The following is a 21,990-nucleotide window of genomic DNA, read 5'->3' on the forward strand; positions in this document are numbered from 1 at the left end:
AACTGAGATGCCTCTGTAGGAGGTCTCCACATCACTTTAGTGTGCCATATGATGCCATGTAGCTGCTTTGCCCCTTGACTTAGCAATTACTCCTTTAGCTATTACTCCTCTTTGAGAGTAAGTAAATTAACCTAGAATTCACTTCTGAAGGCCAAATTCACCAAATAAAAACTAGAAAGTTTATAGAACTTAAGAAGTTAAAGAGAGAGGTTAAGTCTGATTATGAGCCTTGAAATCCAGATTAATAATGTGCTACTTTCTTGCAGATTCTGCTAAATATTCCAGGGAATATTTTCTTCCTTTCAAAAACGGATCTGCATTTGTTGCCTCTATATTCTCTTGAGGTCATGAGTGTCAGCAGGGCATTTGATTCTGAGCACAGCAATTAGGCTCATCCTTGGTATATTCAGGTTTTAGGCCTATCCTTGGTATATTCAGGTTCTCTCTGTATAGGAAGGCAGACTAAGCCTTCAGAGCCCTTTCCTCACAACAGACCCAGGTGAGTGACATGTTGATGAGGCCTCAACATCTCAAAGAGCAGTGATGCTACTCACTGCAACCAAGAATACATTAAGCTGGATTGTCCAAAGCATACAATTTTATACAGGCATTTCTTTGGCTGCTGTCTTGAGTTTTTCTTTGGATGCTTAATGATTTAAAATTACATTTCTTAATTATAACAAAATCAGGCCTGACAAAGCTAATATTCAGCCTGTGACTAAGATACTTATAAAGATCTAAACACTGAACTGAAATTGTACTGGCAAAATGTTTTACCATGCATGTACTCTTGTTGCAGAGAATCAAGTTTCACACATTTAAGGAATTTCACTAATTAATTAAAATCAGGTATTAAGTTTACATTCAAGTGGAAGATTACAATTTCAACATGCTCAAAATACCTATCAGCAAGGATTTAACACTGACTTTCCTTGTGCATCTACACTTCTAGTTAGGCAAGTTTTGCAAAGTCAATCTGGGGAAAAGAAAGGATTTTTCTGTGATGACAGAAAACGAACTCAAGTTTACTCTTCCTACAAAACCAGAATATGAAATAAAAGAGGCTCTGCTATCCACTCCCCATACTCTTCCAAGCACAGTAAGTACTGATTTGAGTTATCAGATCCTTAACTTATAAATCTAATTTTAAGAAAAAAAATCTTACCAGATTCCCCTGCGCTAAAGTGATCTAATGGATTCCCTTCTGCATCTGGGTTTAGTAAGACCATTTCAAACTGAATATCCTCGGATTCAGAATAATTCTCTTCGCAGGTAAACTTGTCTACATAAAACACATACCATGTTTCCGGATAAGGAATCTGGGACACTGTCAGATTTTGCTCTGTGTGGTTCACAGTCACTTTGGAAGAAAGCACAAAAAAACAAAAATAGGAGTAAATACTTGATTAGTTTGGCTTTAGAAAACACATGTTTGAATGAAGATAAAACTTAAATCCACAGCATCATATAGAGGTTATAAACTACACACAGTAGAAAACACAGTGAGTTTTGAAAGCTATCCATAACACCAGAGAGCAGACCTCCAACTTCAGCTTTTGTTTCAAGTAGGTGCGGGCAAGGATTGGGGAGGACACTGCATCCCACCTTTCAGCTCTGCTGGGAGGGTTCCCTCCTTCTAGAAGCCAGAAAGGGCAAACTATGTTCTTGGCTTAGCATTTTCCATCCTCTAGTTCTGTACTGACAGGATTAGCTGTTCTCTACTACTCACCAGGTACTTCTGCAGCATGAAAAATACCTTTATGAAATTTATTTGAGTTTGCTTTTGAAGAGATTTACAACATCAAACAGGAACAGCTGCATGTGAGCTCAGTAAACAATACCATGGCATGCTTAAAAGGTGCAAATCAGTATTATTTCACAGGATCTTCCCCAAACTGTAATATACTCAATTTCAAATGACAGCTGAGGTCTGAAACCATTGTGTAATCAAACTACCCATTTCAAATCAGATTACATTTAAAAATGACTACATAAGATACTCATGTTTCATCTTCTTGCTGTCTTACCACTATTTTTGCCTAAAAACAACAGTCAACCAAGCACAGTCTCTTCAAAACAAACTCTTGATGCACATGAAACCTGTGGCTCCCTATGTTTGGCTGAAACTGCAAGAAACAAAAGTACTGTCACACTGGCTACTGAACTTGAGGGCTAATCAGCTCAATCATTTCTCTGCAGGAGAAATAACAACAACAGAATAATTCACCTTAACAGATAAAAATGACAATGGCTAAGGATGAAGAAAAAATATAATTAAAAATCCACAAAACACTTTTTTTTTTGTGAAGGGCCTTTCTAAATAAGAGCTGCAAACATAGAACCTCATTTTCCCTAAATATTTTGTAGACAAAATTTAGAACAAGTTTTTAACTTGAAGCCAACCTGTAAAAAACTTCAATGTAATTCCAATAAATGTGTTTCAACTACAAGAAGTTATTTTCTGTTCTCTTCAGGTATGAACTGAGCAACATTAGAATCCAGGAAGAATTGTAGTGTATGTGTCCTTGCAGCAACTGTCATGAGGTACAGATTTGGATGACACACAAACCAGTATTGCATATGGTGCTTAATCCAAATGAGAGGCAAACTGTGGCTGACAGGAGTGGCTTTATTCCCCATGTCACCTCTCAGCTGAGTTCTGACACTGTTGTTTGTACCAGGAGTATGGGATTACACAGTGTGTTTAATCAGTTCCCTCTCAATCTGTAAGCAGACTCAGAGGTAGAAAAGCAACTGATATTGTCCAAGATCAGCAAAGAAATCCAACTCACCCTGTGGTCACACAACTCCTAACGGAGCAGAAAACAGTGAGTACACTACTGGGACAAGTCAGGAACAACAGACCAACTGCCAGTTATTCCAGCAGCACTTCTGTCCAGCTCTGGTGAAGGGTAAGGAAACCACATCCCTACAAGTGACATCTGTGTAAGGTTTCATTATGACAAATGATCGATCTGTTACTCTTGGGATTCTGACTGCACATAGGAAATGTATTTAAAAGAGAAGCTTAAGTCAGTTAAAACACATTTGAATGGAGAGTCTAACACTAATTTACCTTCTTAGAGGAAAATTTATGCTTTGAGTACCACTACGATAAACAAATGATGCAAAAATTATTTGTCTGTCTTCTAGTTACATAACTCAATGCTTCAGTGTTTTACTATTCTTTCACATTTAGATGGATACTCAAGTTAAGTTTTATCTTGATTAGCTCACCTTTAATACTGTATTAAAAATTTTCTAGCATGTTTTATACATCGAAGCATGACAGATTTGTGCTGCCATGAAAATATAATTTTATTTTTGTTTTCTCTGCTTTGAAAAATGCCATTTCCATGGAACTGGAGAATGGGAGCCTCCTAACAAGTGAGAAATGTTCCTTTGTAAACAAGAGACAAAAAGACAATCCACATATTCTATACTGGTATAACTCTTAGCTCAAACATTAAAAACAGCTGAATGTGAGATTCAGTAACAAATATCAAGTTATAAAAGTAAAGGGTGAAATAGCATTAAGGAGGGAAGTTATAAAGTAAGGTAGTATGATGCAGATTAATTTTTGTAGAGAATAAAGACTTATTATGAGGTAGTGAAAGAGAAGGTTTACAGGTACAAAATTACCCTTTTACTTCGTACTTGGCCTACACACTCCCACCTTACAAGCATTTGTTTCAGAAGTTTAGAGGCAACTGCAGCAGGTTCCATCACTTTGCCTCTAGTTTGTTTTTCATTCCACTGCAATGAAAGTCACAATTCAAACACAAACGAGTCACAACTCAAACAAGTCAAACATCTGACTGTCCCAAACATCAAGCTTCTTTAGTTCTTCAGTTTCTTAGTACAAGGGTATTCTTTGCAAATTCTCTCTCATACCCAAGATAATCTATTTTATGGAAATTTTGAGATTAAAAAAACCAAACAAAAAGACATTTATTCCAAGCAGAGCTAAAAAAATTCTCTGTACTGAATGACTAAATGAAAACTTCAGTCAAGTATGTACCCTTTCTGAGTTGTGAACGTGTGAAAGCACGAACTGGAATGGTCATGAAGTTTGGCTGTTTCCACTAAAGCCATTGTTTGTCACAGATTTCATTTTCCAGTAGCACATTAAATCATAACTCGCAAACAAATTCTTCTGAAGGGATACAAAGAAAGAAATTTTATTTCCTTGTAGTATTTTTAATTGTAGAAGACCAAAGTCGTGGTTGATGCAAAGCTTAAATTCACTGAAATGAATATTCTAAACACATAGATAACAGAGTTCTAAATACACAGTAATGCTGTAAGGAGAAAAAAACCCAGTAACTCACTTGTCAGCTGAGCTTTAGAGAACTTCTCTGTACAGCTGTGGTCTTGGACACTGTTATCCAGCTTCTGCCATTCCTGTGCTTGAAAGAGGTGAAGTCTAGCTGCTTTTGCCACAGCTACTGCTACATTCTTGATTCTGACACACAGAACAGCATGGTCACCTTAATATTTAAAAAACAAAATCAACTATTCTGCCTTGATGTCAGTTACAAGCAAACAGTATGGCACAGATTTTTCTTGTACTTAGCTGCAACACACCTTCAAATTATCCTTAATTTTTTACCACTACTTCCTGCTAGAAGTATTTATGGTCTTTCAGGAACAATTTCTATGTCCTTCATTAAGAAATCAGTGAATGTACAATTGTCTATGATGGTACTTAAACAAACCTTAACTATAGCATAAGTGTCATTAACCTTCGCTACTACAAACAGCCTTCACTGCCTCCTCTTTTTTAAAACAGACTTCCAGATGTTTTTCCCTTCCTCCCTCCCACCCCAAATTTTATTGTTTTCAAGTTCAAGACAGTGCCTCAATAGTCTCAATATCTTATTCAAAGTCTAGTAGTTTATGATCTCTGTGGCATGACTATGAGCATCGCAGGGTAGCTCTTAAGTCTAACACCAGAAGAACTTACGTGAATGGACTTTCATATTATGGGTGGATTCCAGCTAAAATATTAATTATAGATGACAGATTGATGCAAAGAAAACCAAACTTCAAAAGTGTTCTCTAATGTGTCAGTCTACCTGTAGAATCAGAGAATGGCAGAATGGCCTGGGTTGGAAGGGACTTGAAAGACTACTTAGCTTCCAACCCCTCTGCTGTGGACAGGGACACTTTGCACTAGACCAGGTTGCACAAAGACCCATCCAGCCTGTCTTCAAAAACTTCCAGGGATGGGGCATCCACAACACCTCTGGGTAATCTGTTCCAGTGCCTCACCACCCTCACCGTAAATATTTTATATCGAATCTAATCCTACTTTTTTTTTTTTTCAGTCTGAAACCATTCTTCCTTGTCTTGACACTATAGGCTGCATCTTGACACACAGAAATATTTTAGCCCTTTTAGAACTAGCTCATTAGACAAAATTTATCTTGCCTGAGTAATTCCACAACCTTCAAACTTGTTGTCATAATTTCTTTCATATACTAAAATATGAAAGAAGACTAGAGTCATAGACTTTTTTAACCTAGGAGTATCCTAAATTAAAAGGTAGAATTTGATGGAGAAGAAAAGTCAGTAAAATGTTAAATGAACTACAGTTTAGCTAAGATTTTGAAATATTAACAGAAGGTTCTAAAGAAACCTTCACTGAGACCCAAAATAGTTGTTGGTATTCGTGCAGGAAGAGAAGTATTTCTATGCAAATATGCAACATCAATTTATACAATTATATCTGAACACCTACACCACTCATCTTCAATTTTGACAGTCTTTTCTCAGATTTAAACAGTGCAGTTTTTTCCTTCAGATCTATTTAGAGCACTCGTACAGTTAGCTTATGACAGTGACTTGAAAGCAGTTAATTAGCACTGTCCTAGAAGTTATCTCCACCCTATCCATCATTCCTCATTCAGTACTGGAAGATCATGCTCCAACTCTCTTTTGCTTATGTCACGTTCTCCAGTTTCCCGTTAGATTTTGAAGCATGTGCAGAACTGTTCTGCCACGAAGCTCAATGGGAAAGAAAAACAGCCTAAGCTACTGAAATGCTGAGCACAAAGGAAAAAAAGCAGGCTGACCAGCACAGCCTGGCTGGACATGGCACTTGTCATGGCTACACACATCTCTTTATGTAAAGTAAAACTTCTCTGGCAAGCACAGCGGGCCACTGCTAGGGCTCTTTCAGCAGGATAGTGGTCAGGAATTATTACTAAGTAATTACTGATTAACAGTCAGAAATTATGACTAACAAGGAGTTTTTAACACAGGAAAGAAAAGCCATTGGGAATAACCAGGCGAGAATTTTACATCCTGATGCGCGGTGTCACCAAGCCCACACGGCGACGTGAAGACTGCCATTTGGGGCAGTCCCCAGGGGAAAGGAGCGATGCGTGTGGCACCGAGAGCGCCTCTGCTCTCCGGGACAGCCGGCTGGGAGTGTCCGCACGGGCTGGGGACACGAAGGGAGGGAGGCACAGCGCTGCTCTGCTCCGCTCCGAGAGCCACAGCGGGGAGGGGCCGCTGCCAACTGCTGCGCCCGGGGCCGCCCCGCCGCGCTCCGGCCACGTCCTGCTGCCGGCCGGGACCCCCGGCCCCGCCGCGGCGCTGCCCGGACAGCGGATGGGACCTGTTGCACGTCCCGCAGAGGCGGAGAGAGAAGGAGGAAAAGAGGGAAGGAGAGGGAGAGAAGCAGGGGAGGACGGAGAGCTGGCAGGGGCTGACCCCGCTCCGCACCTCGCGGCCCCTCCGGCCCCCACAGGTCCCCCCGCGCCCCAACGGCTCCTGACAGCCTCCCCCTTCCCCACGGCGCCGCTCCAGGACGGCACAGCCGCGGCTGCCCCGCTCTCCCGCCCTCGGGGCACCCACCGTGGAACTGGAAGTGCGCCACGGGCCGCCACGGCTCCCGGCGGGCGGCGGCGCTGGCGAAGCCGCCCCGCAGCGTCTTGCCCGCGGCGAGGCCCCAGCAGCAGCAGCCGGCGGCGGCGCTGAGCAGCCACAGCAGCCGCCACCGCATCCCCGGAGCCGCCGGACGCCGGGATCCTCCTTCCCCCCTCCCGCGCGGCCCCGCCGCGTCACGTGACGGCCCCCACCGCCTTAGGCGCCAGCGGCGAGAGAGCCAATGAGGGGGCGCGCCCGCCCCTGGGGGCGAGACCGAGCGCCAGGCCCCGCCCCTGCGGCAACGTGTCCCGTTGCCAGGTCCGGCCGTAAGTTGAAAGGGCCAGAGTCGTAAAAGAGGCAGTCGGTTGCCGCTGAATGCGGAGGGGAGTATTGGTCTTTTTCAGATGCCGTGCCCTCCCCGCTGTCAGTGGCCTCCCAGAGGGTGACAGCTCCGCTCTTGGGGCCGCGCGGGGAGCGAGGAAGGCGATCTTCTAATGAGCCTCTTGCAGGCGCTGCGACTCTGCCTGTGAAACCCACGGGCGCGTGCCGCTGACGCGCAGCCGTAGGGGACAGGTAGTGAGGGGCCGGTGCCGTAAAGCGCGGACGATGTCGGGGCGGGCGGGCCCCGCGGCGCCGCCGCCGTTTGAGAAGCGGGTCCTGGTGACGGGCGGCGCCGGCTTCATGTGAGTGAACCCGCGGGGCCGGAGCGGGGGGCCCGCCGGCCTCCTCTCCGGGGCCACGGACGAGACATGGCGGGCGGGGGTCCCGCGGTGCTGCCGTCCTTTGTCCATCCCGGGCCGGTTCCTCGGCGCCGCTTGCTCGGGCCGCGCTCACTCGGGGGCCGCTGGTGGCTCTCCCGTGTCTGGGTTCGGAGGTGGTGAGTGCCGGGGGGAGAGCTGGGAGCCTGCCCTCGCCGGCCTTCGCTGCGCCTGGCCAGGAGGGGAAGGAGGGACCGCCTGGCGCTGGCGGTCGGTGCTCGGCCTCGGCCGGGACGGGGCTGCCCAGAGGAAGGCAGCGGAGCTGGGGAAAGGCCTGGAGCACAGACCTTACGGGGAGCGGCTGAGGGAGCTGGGGTTGTTTTGCCTGGAGCCTCAGGCGAAACAATCTTATCGTCTCTGCAACTCCCTGAAAGAGAGGTGTAGCCAGGTGGGGTTCAGCCTTATTTCTCAGGCAGCAAATAGACAGGACGAGAGGACACAGTCTAAGCTGAGCCTGCGGAGGTTTAGGGTGGACGCTAGAAAGAATTTATTCATAGAAAAGATGATTGCATATTGGAATAGGCTACCCAGGGAGGTCAGGAGTCACTGTCCTGCAGGTGTTCAGGAAACGACTGGACATGGGGCTTAATGCCGTGGTCTGGTTAACAAGGGGTTAACCCTTGTGTTTGGTCGTAAGTTGGACTCGATCATCTCGGGTCTTTTCCAGCCTAATGGATTCTTCGGGTTGAAGGTGGCAGGGCTTCGAGCCAGCTGCTATCTCCCGTATCAACCCCCAGTGCTGTGGGCTCAGTTTGAGTCAGAGAAGGGTCTGGCCCGAATTAAGCTTGAGCCCCTCACTGTGTGGAAGCTGTGAGAGGGTAAAATTTCTGTGTATGAATAACCCTGAACTAACCTGAACTCTCAGAATGAGTTTCATGTACCACAAGACCGTGCCAAAGGGGCAGTGCCACCTGGTTGTCTGGTTGTCACTTACACCTAGCAGCAGTGTCAGAGACGTGAGTGTGGCAGTCGCTGTCGTGGGTTAGGAGCGTTGACTGTTTGGTTTTCCCTGATACCTAATATGTACGCTTTAGATTGCAAAAATATTTTACAGTGGCAACTGAATATGCCTATAACAGGTTTTTTTGGTTTTTTTTATGTGACTGTGGGCAGTGCTGATTTCTTTCATTACAGGATGAACTTTTGTTCTGATTTTTAGTTTCTTAACCTTACATATAGAAAATTAGGATAATGTATAGAATATATATTAGAATAACGTTGATGTGTTAAAATATCTTTGAATTTTTCTTCCATTTGTCTTGAATATATCCCCTTCTTCCCCCTAAGACTTTTGAAAATGCTGAATTTATTTTGTATTTTTTCATCTCTTTAATACCTTAAAGCCAAGTTTATAACTGTAAAATATGTTTTTCTTCTATCCTGCAGTGCTTCACATGTAGTTGTCTCCCTTGTGAAAAACTATCCAAACTATCTGATTATAAATCTGGATAAGGTAATAATACCTTGTTTTCTTTCTTGATATGGACAACTTGTTTTAAATGATTTATCATGTAATCTATAATATGTTGAAATTTATATGGCTTATTGTTAGTTACTAATTTTTGTTTGATTTTCCATTTGTTTCTGTGCACAAAAAAACAGTCAAGTGGTGTTCAGAAAAAGAACAAGACTTCAAGCTCTAAACATCTGTTTAAGAATTTTTGCAGTTAGGGTTTCTTTTGAAGATTTGTGCTTTTAAAGCTTCTCATCTGCTTGTGAAGTAGATTTTTTTAAAATAAGTTTTCACTTTATTCTTAGACTTTCCAGTGGTTAGGTTGGGTTTGAGTAGCCTTTTTGCTTCCATGAAGCCCACTTACTGATGTTGTGTGGTATTTCTCTTTAGCTCGACTACTGTGCAAGCTTGAAGAATCTTGAAACTGTCTCTGGGAAGGAAAACTACAAGTTTATCCAGGTGATAGAACCTTTCCTTCCACAAAATGTGACTTTTTACAGATTTTTGGTGTACTGCTTTCACAGTTTTGTCTTCAGACAGGAGATGGATTTTGATTTATTGTTCAGATCAATATTTGGGCTTGTATGCTGAGGTTCCTCCTGTCTACAAAAGGCAGTGCTGATGCTCATCTCTCTGTCTTGGGGTCTGCCAAGGTTGCAGGACATCTGAGAAATGCTTATAGCTCAGTTTGCTGAAACAGCACCTTTCTCAGATGTAGTAGGTGTCAACTTGCCTTTTTCCTTAGATTTAGGTGAGGCTGGAAGCTGAATTTGCCCTGATCTGTTGGTGACCCCCCCCCCCCGATCTGTTGGCTGTTTATGTTTTTGTGCACCACCTCTTTATTTCAGTATGGGGGTTATGATCACAGCTTAACATCCAGCTGGTATGCAACCAAGCAGTTTACACTGACAGGAAAAAATGTGCTGGAAAGATAATTTCCAATGTGCAGCCCTTATAATTAGAACTGTAACATTGGTCCTGACCTTAGGAGACAGCAAGAAGGATGTGTTCTCTAGTGGTACTGTAGAAAGGAAGTCTGTTTTGGAAGTAGAACAGTAAGTTTAGAAAATTTGACTCAGGGACTGTATGAAACATATGTTTTAATCACAATTTCTGGTGCTGTTCAGCGTGCATGTACTAAGCTTGAATTTCATTAAAAAAAATCAGTAACTAGCCATTTAGTTCAAAATAATGTCTCTTAAAAAATATGTCAAAAAATAAATCACCCAAATAAACAGCAAACAGCAAAGCCCTTGCAAGACATAATCTAATCCCCCTTAGTGGGAATCTGCTTCTCAGATGTTGCAGTACCACTAGATGTCCCTGCCAGCTTGCCAGACTGGGAACTCTTACTTGCTCTGGAAACTTGGAATTTCAGCCTCAGTGCTTGAGCTCCACGCTGTACTTTTGTTTTGTGTATTTTTGACACATTGCTATTTCTAATGTTAATAGTAATATAAATTCTGAATAAGTTTCATTTAGGATTTTTTAAAAAATGGGTGAAATTTTATGTATGGTCTTATTTTAGACATGGCATTGATAAGTGGCCCAGAACTCAGTTGATAGTGCTGTTTATATCCTGTGTTCCCTTTGTAATGGTTTCTTATGTGACACTTGGTATAAAGGGAAGCTGACTATTTTCTATCAAAAATAATTTGCCTTTTCTTTTCTTTCCTGTTTAGGGGGATATTTGTGAACCTGATTTTATAAAGCAGCTCTTTGAAACTGAGAAAATAGATATAGTGCTTCATTTTGCAGCTCAAACACATGTAGGTGAGCATTGCTGCATGTTTTGGTATTGTTTTCCATGGCTATACCTGCTTGAAATATGTGCCAGCATACCTTTTGTCTTTTGTCTTCATATAAATCAAGGATCCAATTTGTCTCTACAAATCACATGACTGAGCATCTGGTGTCCTTTTTAACTCAGAGGGATTCACAGCCTTGATTTAAAAAGTTCTTAATCTAACTGTTGTCTTGTTTTCATTGCATATAAATGGCAATATACCTTTTTGTCTGCATTACATTTTTAAATTCTATCTAGACTGACATGTAGCTGACAATGTACTGAGGGAGTCATAAAGACAGTGGAGTGGGGCTTTGTACATAGTCTGAAGTTTTTACCTAATTGGCTCCAATGTCACATGAAGAAACAGTGTGAAAGCTGAAGGATTAGGCATAAATGCCACTGGAATCTTGTCTCCGTGCTAAAAAGAGAGAATGAATTATAAAGTGCATATTTCAGATGGCTGCTTTTCAGTATCACTGTTAGTAAGAGCAATCCCCACCATACTCCTTCCATCATGAGAAGAAATCCTCAAAGAATTCTCCAGGAAAGTACTTCTTGAAATTGTCAGATTTGATAGGCACAAAGTCATTAGGTCAGGGGAACAGTTGTGAGAATCAAAACAGCTGCTGATGAGTTATTAGTCATGGGTCCATATTACTGCATCTTGCAGCTGTCTTTGAATGACACTTTCCTTACTGTACTTAGCCAATGCTATTTTAGATGAAAAAAATCCATAACCAGCAAGCTTTTGCTCATGATTCCAGCCTCTTGTTGAGAACAAGGATTTTTGTCTTCAAGTAAGTGTAGAAGGGGCCTTCATTTAATAAGGACCTTGCTGTCTGACAGGTCTATATTGCAGCCTTCAAGTGGAACCTATAGCCCTGTCTTGCTAAATTTAATTTATAGCCCTTGTCTTGTAAATTTAATCAGAATTGTCTGTATTTTTTAATGTAGATCTTTCATTTTGGCATGCCCTGGAATTCACCTACGTGAATGTTTATGGCACCAATGTGCTGGTTGCTGCTGCACATGAAGCCAATGTGGAGAAATTTGTCTATGTTAGTACAGATGAAGTATATGGAGGTAGCACTGATGAGGTGAGTTTAAAAATGCATGAGGATTTTTCCAGTTTACCTGCTTTTAATAGTGAAAACAAAGTTGAGTCTAACTTTCCTTGGCCTCTGTAAATGTTTGACTTTTAAGTAAGCACTGGTAACTTCTAGAAAGCTGAGTACCAAAATTGTCCTGTTTTTTTTTTTTTTTTTTTTTTTGGTTTTGGTTTTTTTCATAGCTTGTTTTATATTGAGTGTTTATTGTGAGATTTGGGTCATGAATGGTGTCACTGCTCAGAGATAGTATCAAAGGAGTGTATTGTACAGGTTTTGTCCTGGAGCATTCATGAGACTTCAGTAATGTGCACAGCTTAACAGGTGGGGAACTGCTTTATATTCTAGCTAAGATATTAACAGAGGTGTAGGCAGTGACAGTTCAAATAGAAAACAATTCCTGTATTACTGTAATAAATATTCAGATGTTTCTTGTTGTTATGTGCACATCTTTGATTTTTGAGAATTTATACCTGACCTTAATTCAGGAAATGTAATTTAGCTCAGTAAAAAGGCAAATTATGCATATTCATCTTTTTAAAGGCATAAATAAAGTCAAGGAGCCTTTTGCCATAGTCTCTGGAAATATTAATGGACTTCAGAAGAGTTCTATGCATTTCCTTATTATCACAGTGTCTTTATCAGTTCCTTCAACACAGCTTCCATCTGTAGGCTTTTGTGACACCTAAGGGTGATATTTTCTTGTGTGTAGACCCGTGGCTTGGCTGATACCTTCAAGTGAATTTTTTCTGTCTCTGGGCCTTGAAAAGAGAACTTTAATCTTTTTTTTTCTTCTCTTTGTGAATCACACTAGAAGTTCTTGTAGAGGTTTGTTTTGAGGGGAGGAAGGCCATTTCATTTCAGAGGCAAAGGTCGGACAAGAACAGAGAGTGTTTTAATCACGTTAAGGTGATTGTTACCACTCACACCTTGGGTAGTATCCCTCCTTCTTTGGGTTTGTTTTTTTCTCTCTTCAAGTGAGAATAGATTAAAGTGTCAGGATAGTCTGGAAGATACCTGTGCTGGAACTGGTCAGAATTGTTGAAGCCTTGCTTTGGAAGCTTTTGGGTTGCAATTCTATATTTTTTACAGAAATAAAGTTACACAAAAATTTAAGAAAAGACCCCTTTTATTTAGGGCTGAAAGGTGAATTTGCTAATGGTGGCCTAATTGCTCTCTGAGGCAATATGAACCTGAAAAATATTAAGCCTGTCTAGCAACAGTGATTATTTAATAAGATAAAAATCTGAGGACCTGCTGCTGTGAGGTAACTCTGTTACAAGTATAAAAATATTACTGCTGGTACTCTGTCTGTCTCCTGTGTTCAGTAAATAGACTTTTTTGTTATGGTCTTCTGTTGTAAGGGGACTTTATTAGGCTGATGTGCTTGGATATTTATGGATTTTTATTTCTTTTGTAACTTTAAGGCTTATCTGGGCAAAAGAAATTGAGCAATGCAAATTTTTCTTTTCATTTTAGGAATTTGATGAATCCTCACCAAAACGTCCAACAAATCCCTATGCCTCCTCTAAAGCAGCTGCAGAGTGTTTTGTTCAGTCTTACTGGGAAAGGTACCAAGTAAGTCCATGGAAGCTTCAAAAATTCTGAAGCCTGTAATTTAGTGTCTGTATTTTGTATGTAAGAGTATAAAAGAAAAATCAGTACTAGTCCTCACAGTGCCACCTCTTTCCTTATTGTTAGTCTTGTAGTTCAGATGTGTTAGAGAATCTCCATCAATAAGTTATGAAGATACACTGCAAGACAGTGGGGACAGATCAAATGTTTTTAAGTTTTGTTTTTTAAATCTGAACTGTAATATCTAAAAATGTGCTTTGATAAAATGGTCAAAGAGAACATTAGGAATTTAAAAAATCAGTGCTAAGCTTGCAGGAATACCAAAGTATTACACATGCATAAATCAAATTTCATCAAGACTAGGCTTATGGTTAAAGCAAAAAAAAAACAAAACAAGAGAAATCGCTTCTAGTCAGATTGTTAAGCAAACACATTTATCCACATTTTGGATATTTTAGACTTCTATTCTTGATATAGGATGTTTTTGCTCTAAAGTGAACAAGAACAGGATGTTAATGACCTGTGAAACATACTGGAATAAGTAGGAGTAAGCCAGTCTTCAGTCAACCAGATACACATATGCAATGTCCTGCGGTGGTTCCAGAGCTAGAGAGATTTCAAACATTTGTCACTGGTGGTGCTCCTGACAGGCTGAGAAGGCTGGAGGCCTTTGCCTCTTCGACAGAAATACAGAAAGCTTAGTTCACTAATGTTTGTAAGGGCTTGCAGATTTTTGTGCAAGCACTGTGCATATGTTGGTTTGTTTATTGATCAGCAGGAAGGTACAGATTTTTACTGGTATATGCTTTCTTATGTAATCACATGTATGTTTAATGCTCTCCAGTTCCCAGTTGTCATCACACGGAGCAGTAATGTTTATGGACCACATCAGTATCCAGAAAAAGTAAGTTAAACTGTGCTTTACTCTGAGCTTCAGTGTACCAGAATTCAGGGTTGCAGTGATGTTACTTTTTTCTCATGTGCATGGGATGAAAAAGTGTGTCGAAGAGTGCTTTGAAAAAAAGCACTCTTGGAATTAATGTTATTATGTATTTTGAACTTGCACTAATGTGTCTTACCCTGAACACATATTTTTTGGTTGTTGATAAAACTTCAATTAGAGACTTGTAGTTTAAATTAATTTTATGACAGCAACTTTGTTTTGTAATTTTTCTATTTTTCGAAGGATATTTTGACAGAGTTCCCCTACAAATTACATAAACTCATGTCATGTTCTGTAATTGTGAGTGTTCAATAAGTAAGGGAAACATTTCAAAAAGTAAACTGAGAATACAATGTCTGGTATAGAAAGGGATGTTCCAACCTGCACAGAAAATAAGTAAGATGGAACTATAACATTCAGATATAAGGTGAGAAGTAGTGTAAAGTGATTTGTCTTTGCCTGTTTTCATACAGACCTTGCAGGATAACTATTTAAAGCAGTTATTTGTGAGAAGGAATTGCCTTCTTACATCAATACCTGAATCTGCTTGGTTAGTGAATGGAAATACACTGTTGAAAGTAATCATCACATGTACTCTTTGCAGTTTGGAACTGGTGGAAAATGTAGCTATGTTTTACAGTTCTGTGGAGCTGTTTTTGAATTTAAATTACTTTTTACCTTTTGTGTTTTTTTTTTTTTTTTTTTTTCCCCAAATACATTTATTTTCACCTGCATTATTGCAGGTGGATAAGCAATGGCTTTTAGAGTGCATTTTTCATTGATCTGTGTCTTGCTACAGGTTGCATGATTGTTGGGGGTATCTTAAGGGATGTATTTGCTAGCTTTTGACTTACCTATATTTTTCTTTGCATAGCAAATTGTAGTTACTGCTAAAAACACAGCACTAGGCTACATGAACTTTTAGTTTTATCTAGTATTCTGCTCCTGTCTTTAGAGCAGGAAGCTAAATTTAGGTAATTTGAGTACTTTTCTAATGGCTTCAGTTTAGGGACTTTAATAGTGGGGGTGACTGTTCTGAAGTATCTGGGGCATTATGAATGGACCTAAGCTTTTAGATTAACATAATGTAAATCTTTGTGCAGTGAGCACACTGTCACTTGATTTGTGTTTATCTGTTGTCTGGTTGTCTTAAAATTCTCTGCTGATTCTCTTCCAAATTTAACTATTTTTACAACTCTTTGTTTCTAGAATTACTGCAGTTTGTTGGATGTTTAAACCTTGTTCCGAACTGTTGGTAATAATATTTCTAGTTTGTAATTCACTGCCATGTGCAAAAGTAATGGAAACTTTTTTATTTTTGAAAAACTGTTACATTTGTAACAGCCAGAAAGATAAGGCTTACAATACAGTAAAGGCATGTACTCTTACAAACCAAAATCCTTGCAATTTCTAGGCTTGATATATTCTTTCATTATATTTAATAAAACTTAGAAGTATTTAAAGAATCTTATTAAAATACTTAACGCTTCATAACCATTGAAGTTCCTTATTCTTTGTAGAATAACAGCTTGTAAAATAGTGGAGTAATTTTTTTTTGTTGTTGTTCAATTCCTTAGGTTATTCCAAAGTTTATATCTTTGTTGCAACAGAACAGAAAATGGTAGGTAACTCACATTTTTCGGTAGTATTTCTGCTATAAAACTGTAATTGCAGTTATAAATACGTATTAGTTTGTAAAATGATAACTACAAAACAAAGTTCTGAATCACTTATTTTAATAGCAGGATTTCCTTAAAGTAAAGGATTGTTTGCATGTCAGCTACTTAAGGTACCTTCAGGCACCATCTAACAGCAAAACTGCTAAAAACAGTCCAGTAAATCGAATGTGTCTATTTGAGAACTAAAAAACTTCTTTTGTCTTTTTCTTGTCTTAAGCTGTATTCATGGTTCTGGACTTCAGAGAAGGAATTTCCTTTATGCAACTGATGTGGTAGAAGCATTCCTTACTGTCCTGAAGGAGGGGAAACCAGGTGAAATTTATAACATTGGAACTAACTTTGAGATGTCCATTGCCCAGCTTGCTAAGGAGCTAATCCATTTAGTGAGTAAAGAGTTCTGATGCTTTTTGTTACTGGTTTTCATTGCACATATAAATAATTACACAGACCTTCTGTAGCTCTGAAAGAGCTTAGACTTGTGGTGGCTGTTGGATGATCCTTGCAGCAGAATGATGTGCTACCCTTTCTGTGGCAGCTGGACTGTGTAAGTTTGCAGTATGGGCTATCCTGTGCTGGGCTGCTCTATCAGTTATCCTGACTGGCATCATGATTAATTACCCATTTTTTTCCATGCTGACTGCTTTAATTTTAGTCTGAGAATGTGGCACTATTAAAATCTAACAGTTTGATTATGGATGTTCTGGCAGTGCTCTGAATGAAGGAGATAGGTTGGAGATGTTCAAGATAATTTTGATAATTTTGGTGGTTTGAAGACTCAGCATTCAAAAGACCATTTCTGTTTGTGGTTTATATTTTTTTATTTGGTGGGAGTTTTAAGTAAGATTTAAGTTTGTTAAGAAAAAAACTGGTTTTTAAATATATGTTTAGATAGCACAAGATGTATGGGAGTGAAACTTGTTTTTCTTCTTGACAGATAAAGAAGACCAGTTCAGAGTCTGAAATGGAACACTGGATGGATTATGTCAAAGACAGGTGAGAAATGTGGAGGACATGCAGGAGGAGCTGCTCGTGCAGGATAGTTTTGTCCTGCAGGTTTTCTGAGACTCATAACCAACTAGTTTTTTGTGGAAGTGTTTCTGCTCTAAAGGAGGGAACACTTTTTAGGGAGTAAGAGCTGTTTTGCTTCCTTAATTTTTTCTTTTTTTTTCTAGTGGATTTGATATCTATGATCAGGATTCTGTATAGAAAACAGGACTTCCATTTATTATTTGGATCTGTAGGTCAGAATGAATGTCTTGAAGGGGAGCATGTAATGCTAATATGTCTTCAAATATACTTCATACTTGCCATTACTGAAGTCTGCTCTGGGAAGAGGAACAGTTTTACAGAGCAACTAAATCTTTCCTTAACTGTAGCTTGGACAGTTTATTCAGTGTACTTTTTATTCAGCATCACTGAGTGAGATGAATTCCATCGTCTGTTGCCTAGCCTTAGTATTTTGGCATTAATGTGACTAATTCAGACTTAGATGTACTTTGTAGTAAGACTCAGTCTCCACGGGCAGAAATATGTGCCTGTGGAGTGTAGTTAACTTTAGATTTCTATCTTAAGCTGAAGCTGCTATCTCAAAAGTAGATGTAAAGCTCTAAGGTACCAAAGTTAGGGCAGTGGAAAAATGGGTAGCTTTCATAGATATGCTTTTGCTGTGTGTTTCCATCCTTAATTTCAGGCTTGGTTTGGCTCTGCTCTTTTATATCCATTTCTTTTCTGCAGAAACAATGAGTCTCTGCTTACTTTAGATATCACTCTCTCCAGAGTGATTAGAAATGATGTGTCTACTGATAGCAGTTAAGTATTATGGCCTTTAGAATTCTTACTTTCTGATCACAGTTAGATTGTTATCATGGCAACTGAAGTGTCTTTAAAAATGTGCTAGCTTTTGTTTTTAAAAGGAAATGTTCTTCAGAATCCTATCTCAATGTATTACAGGACTTTAAACAAATTGCCTTTGGCTCACATGATGTGAGTGTTTAGGAGTTCTCAGTGTAATTAATTTTGAGATGTTTCTTCGCGTGTATTGGGCCTTGTCTGCTAATGTTTAAACATAAATGGGCTTGGGAAAACTAACCACATGGGAATACATGTTTCAGGAGTGTGGAGGTCTTATCAAAAATTGTTAATATACCTAATTTATGACTATATAATTCTATAATGAGTGACTTAAAGGTCATGGGGGTTACTTGCTATGGAAAAATTAATTCTGCTTCTGCTTCAGATTAGCATGTTATAGTAAAAGTGATAAATGCTCAGTTTGTGCCTGCACATGTACCTTGACTATTCAATATGCCAGTGCCAGTAGTGCAGGATGCTAGACTGGGCTACCTATCTGCCAGACTGTGGAAGTGAAAATTTCTGCCATGCTTAAATATCAGATGTATCTTTCTGTGTTGAATCTTTCAGCTTGGGATTCTACATATTCAGTATTACTAAGTTGATGTAGTTAATGAGCCACTGCAATGATGCCCCTTTGAAAGCCTGTGTGTTTTAAATCTGAAGTATGTGTAAATTTCTGGGTTTTCAGGATAAAAAACATGAATGCTAATATTAGAAAATGGTGGCTCTGTGTTGCAAATGCACTGATTTGTGCAAATGCGTTGGCAGTGATTTTTGTGTTCATTTTTGTGCCAGTAAAATACTTATTAATATTTATTCTAGTCCATTTCAAGTAGTTGACTGTACAAACTGAATTGTGTTGTTGTAGCTGCACTCAGCTGCCACATATTTTTTGAAGGCAATGCAACCTGTTTATGTTGATGGGAATTTTCAAAATTGAAGCATATCTAATATTCCTTGGGAGACAGTGTAGGTACTGCATCTCTAATTGAGGAAGCAGTATAATCAGATTCTGTGTGCATTTTATACTTTATCAGGCCTACAAATGACCTCAGATATCCAATGAGTTCAGAAAAAATGCACAGCTTAGGCTGGAGACCCAAAGTGCCTTGGAAAGAAGGAATAACGAAAACAAGTAAGACTGATGACTTTTACATTGATTTAGGAGTGATGGGAGGAGGGAGAGGGAAAAGGGGGGAAATGGGTATATAGCTTAGTTAATGAGAAGCTGAAGAGATTGAATATAACTCTTGAATTTTACATAAAATTGGCTGCTTTCTAAATAGTGAATTTGCATGACGTAAAAGAAAAAAGATAATCACTTTTTAGTGCTAGAATAAGTCTTGCAAAAAGAACTTTAAAAGTTTAAACTAGATTTTTTGTAATATTATGGGCTAAAATCTTCCATAAAGAACAATTAGCATGTTGTTAGTCGTATATTTGTGGAATATTTGGATTTCTCTGTTGTCTCTGGTCAGCTTGACTCATCAACATTCTTCCCATATTAGTTGAATGGTACAGAGAAAATTTCCACAACTGGAAAAACTCGGAGAAAGCTTTGGAGCCCTTTCCTGTGACAGACCCCTTTGCCCAGCTCAGTGGTCCATAGCATGGCACAGAACCTGAAGGAGTTTCTTCTACCTCATATGGTCTTTTCTTCAAAGCCTGCAATGAAGTGGCCACACTGGACTCTTAATGTATTCAAGATACATGAACCATGATGAGTAAAGAACCACAGTATGGCACAACTTTGGAATGGTTTCAGCACTTTATAAGTTGACCCTCTTAGTTTCAGCTTTCGGTGCAATACTCTATTCTCACTAGGTATTGATTTTAAAAAACTGTATGGAGTGAAGAATATTTATAATGTTATAAATTAATGTACTGAAGTAAAATCTGCCGTATTAAGAATAATTGTGATTGCAGCTTTTGAGACTTGGAGTTAAATTTGTTTTAGTACTGGAATTATTAATCTGTATTAGTTTGTTTTTACAGTGTAATAAATATAATTTTTTGTCACTTCAAAGAATTTGGTTTTATTTTTAATCAAGGGGAGAAATTACATATTTTTTGGAGACTATAAATTGACAAAATCTGGACACAGCACCTGTATGGTTCCGTCCATTTCTCTGCTGTTGCACTTTTAGCTTTTGAAGTTGACTGATTAAACTTACCTACACTATAACTTTAAATGCCCCTTTTAAGGGGAACAAGGGGGGAATGATGTCAAGAAGTAGCAGGTGCTCTCACTGAGATTTCCAGAAGTATTTCCTTAAACTTTGTACTCCTTTTACTGTATTACTGTCCATTACATGTTAACTCCTTTTTCTTAGCTGTAATTGTAACAAACTTGAAATACTGGAACACAGTTAACATTCCAATGATTTTATTTCCTGTGATATGAAGGCTACTTATGGAGAAAATTTTTTAAAACTCTTCTTTTTCTGTAAATTGTGGGTTGGCAGACCTTAATGCAGTGTATCAGCATTTTTTCTGTAATAAACATTTTAAAGATAAAACAGTATTTGAGTTTTAATATAAAATTTGGAAAAAAACCTGTAATTCTAGAATATGTCAATGAATCTTGTTCAAAGTTGATTTAATAATAAATATTATGGTGTATCTGGTTTCTCCTAATTAAGAAGAACATGCTGAAAAAGTAGATGGTGGGTTTTTTAAAAAAATATTTCTTAGCTCTTCCTCTATCCAGAAAAATTACCTTCACTTTTTTGTCTTTGAGATAATCTGACAAACATAAAAAGGACCACTGTTCTTGGTTTTGTCACTTCAGCTTCTGTAGTTGGCCCAGTCCCTGATCCTGTGTGGCCCCTGGGCAGAGCTGCAAGTGGCACAGGACTGGGATGCTGTGGTGTACTCAGAAAAAGCTGTGACTCCTAAAGGGTCTCAGAAACTGAGAATTAGCTCCTGAAACACAAGTGTTCCCAACTTCATCACGCCTTGTGGTGCACGGTGCTGTTGATAAAGTGCCACTTGTTGTTGGCAAGAGTCACTCTAAAAGAAGGCTAACCAGGAAGTTTCTAGGCTTACTCCAGTGCCAAGTATGGGTTTTAAAGTCTAGGGGCCTGTTATTGAAGGTGAGTTTTCTGTTACACAGTGGGATAATAATAGTAGAATTGTGTGGCAGTTACTGATGCTTGATTTGGAAGTAAAAGCCTCCATTTGGGACAGATAGAAGATACAGGATTTCATATGTAATGATCTGTTGCATACTTGGCTTACCAGATGTGCTTTTATGGATGAATCACTGTCAAATGCATGTTGCTGACTACATTCAAAGATTTCCTTAATTTTTGTACTTTTCTTGATCTATGACTTCCTTACAAAGTGCATCCTTCCTTATGATATCCATCTTACTGTTCTGTATTTTGTAAAAGTCAGTACCAGAAATAGCTAAAGTGCTGGAAATATCTGTCTTAGCTGTATTTGTCATTGCTGTGACAGCTGCTTTGGGTGGGTTGCATGAAAATATGTGTCTTTCACATCTCCTTATACTGGAATACTGGCTGTGTTGTGTTTTTAAGAGTAGAGATTACAGATAACTAAAATCTTACTATTTTAAACATGCATAAACCTTAACTTAAAAATATTTTAAACCTTTGAAAATAGGTCCAGTGTCTTGGAACATTAAAACCAGTGTTATCAGAAATACACAGAAGAAAGCAGTAAGGAGTGATTGGTTTATTGAACAGAACTTTTGAAGGTTGTTCTTAATGTATAGATGCTGAAGATGCAAGCATTGATATTTATAAGACTATCAGAAGAAGTGATATTACCTGGGGTGGATTTTCAATAGGGTCTATTAATTTTTTAGTGAAAGCTGTTCTAGTTTATTTAAATGTTTTTGAAGATTTAACTCATCCAATGGTTTGAGATTTTTGTCTTTGTGTTACTACTTGTATATATATATAAATAAATGCACATTTTAAAATACTGAAA

The 21,990-nt window shown here is 39.3% G+C and overlaps 2 protein-coding genes across 4 annotated transcripts in view; one reads left to right on the plus strand and one right to left on the minus strand.

Annotated features, from left to right (window-relative positions):
* Nucleotides 1-7,015, minus strand: part of GPR180 (G protein-coupled receptor 180) — a 29,301-nt gene extending 22,286 nt beyond the window's left edge. For all 3 annotated transcript variants that reach the window (XR_004980568.1, XM_036387264.1, XM_036387253.1), the window contains exons 1-3: nucleotides 6,865-7,015; nucleotides 4,332-4,490; nucleotides 1,166-1,360 (exon numbers count right to left, since the gene is read on the minus strand). Coding sequence is in view for 2 of the 3 variants with exons in the window: in XM_036387264.1 (XP_036243157.1) it covers nucleotides 1,166-1,360; nucleotides 4,332-4,490; nucleotides 6,865-7,012 (502 nt within the window). In the remaining variant the exon portion in view is untranslated. The remainder of the gene's footprint in view (nucleotides 1-1,165; nucleotides 1,361-4,331; nucleotides 4,491-6,864) is intronic.
* Nucleotides 7,016-7,291: 276 nt separating this feature from the next.
* TGDS (TDP-glucose 4,6-dehydratase) lies at nucleotides 7,292-21,990 on the plus strand. The gene is made up of 12 exons (XM_036389543.2): nucleotides 7,292-7,559; nucleotides 9,021-9,087; nucleotides 9,478-9,546; nucleotides 10,770-10,860; nucleotides 11,831-11,973; nucleotides 13,462-13,560; nucleotides 14,402-14,461; nucleotides 16,078-16,121; nucleotides 16,397-16,562; nucleotides 17,114-17,172; nucleotides 19,071-19,168; nucleotides 19,542-21,990. Exons 1-12 carry the CDS (start codon nucleotides 7,483-7,485, stop codon nucleotides 19,640-19,642), a joined length of 1,074 nt encoding a protein of 357 aa, XP_036245436.1. The 5' UTR covers nucleotides 7,292-7,482; the 3' UTR covers nucleotides 19,643-21,990.

This window comes from Molothrus ater, chromosome 2, assembly GCF_012460135.2.
Source record: "Molothrus ater isolate BHLD 08-10-18 breed brown headed cowbird chromosome 2, BPBGC_Mater_1.1, whole genome shotgun sequence".
NCBI lineage: Eukaryota > Metazoa > Chordata > Aves > Passeriformes > Icteridae > Molothrus > Molothrus ater.

Excerpts from the sequence above, each read along its gene's own strand:
- TGDS (XM_036389543.2), top strand. The coding sequence starts at position 7,483 with ATGTCGGGGCGGGCGGGCCCCGCGGCGCCGCCGCCGTTTGAGAAGCGG. Across the intron at positions 10,861-11,830 it reads TGCAGCTCAAACACATGTAG|ATCTTTCATTTTGGCATGCC; the intron begins GTGAGCATTGCT and ends TTTTTAATGTAG. Across the intron at positions 16,122-16,396 it reads TTGCAACAGAACAGAAAATG|CTGTATTCATGGTTCTGGAC; the intron begins GTAGGTAACTCA and ends TCTTGTCTTAAG.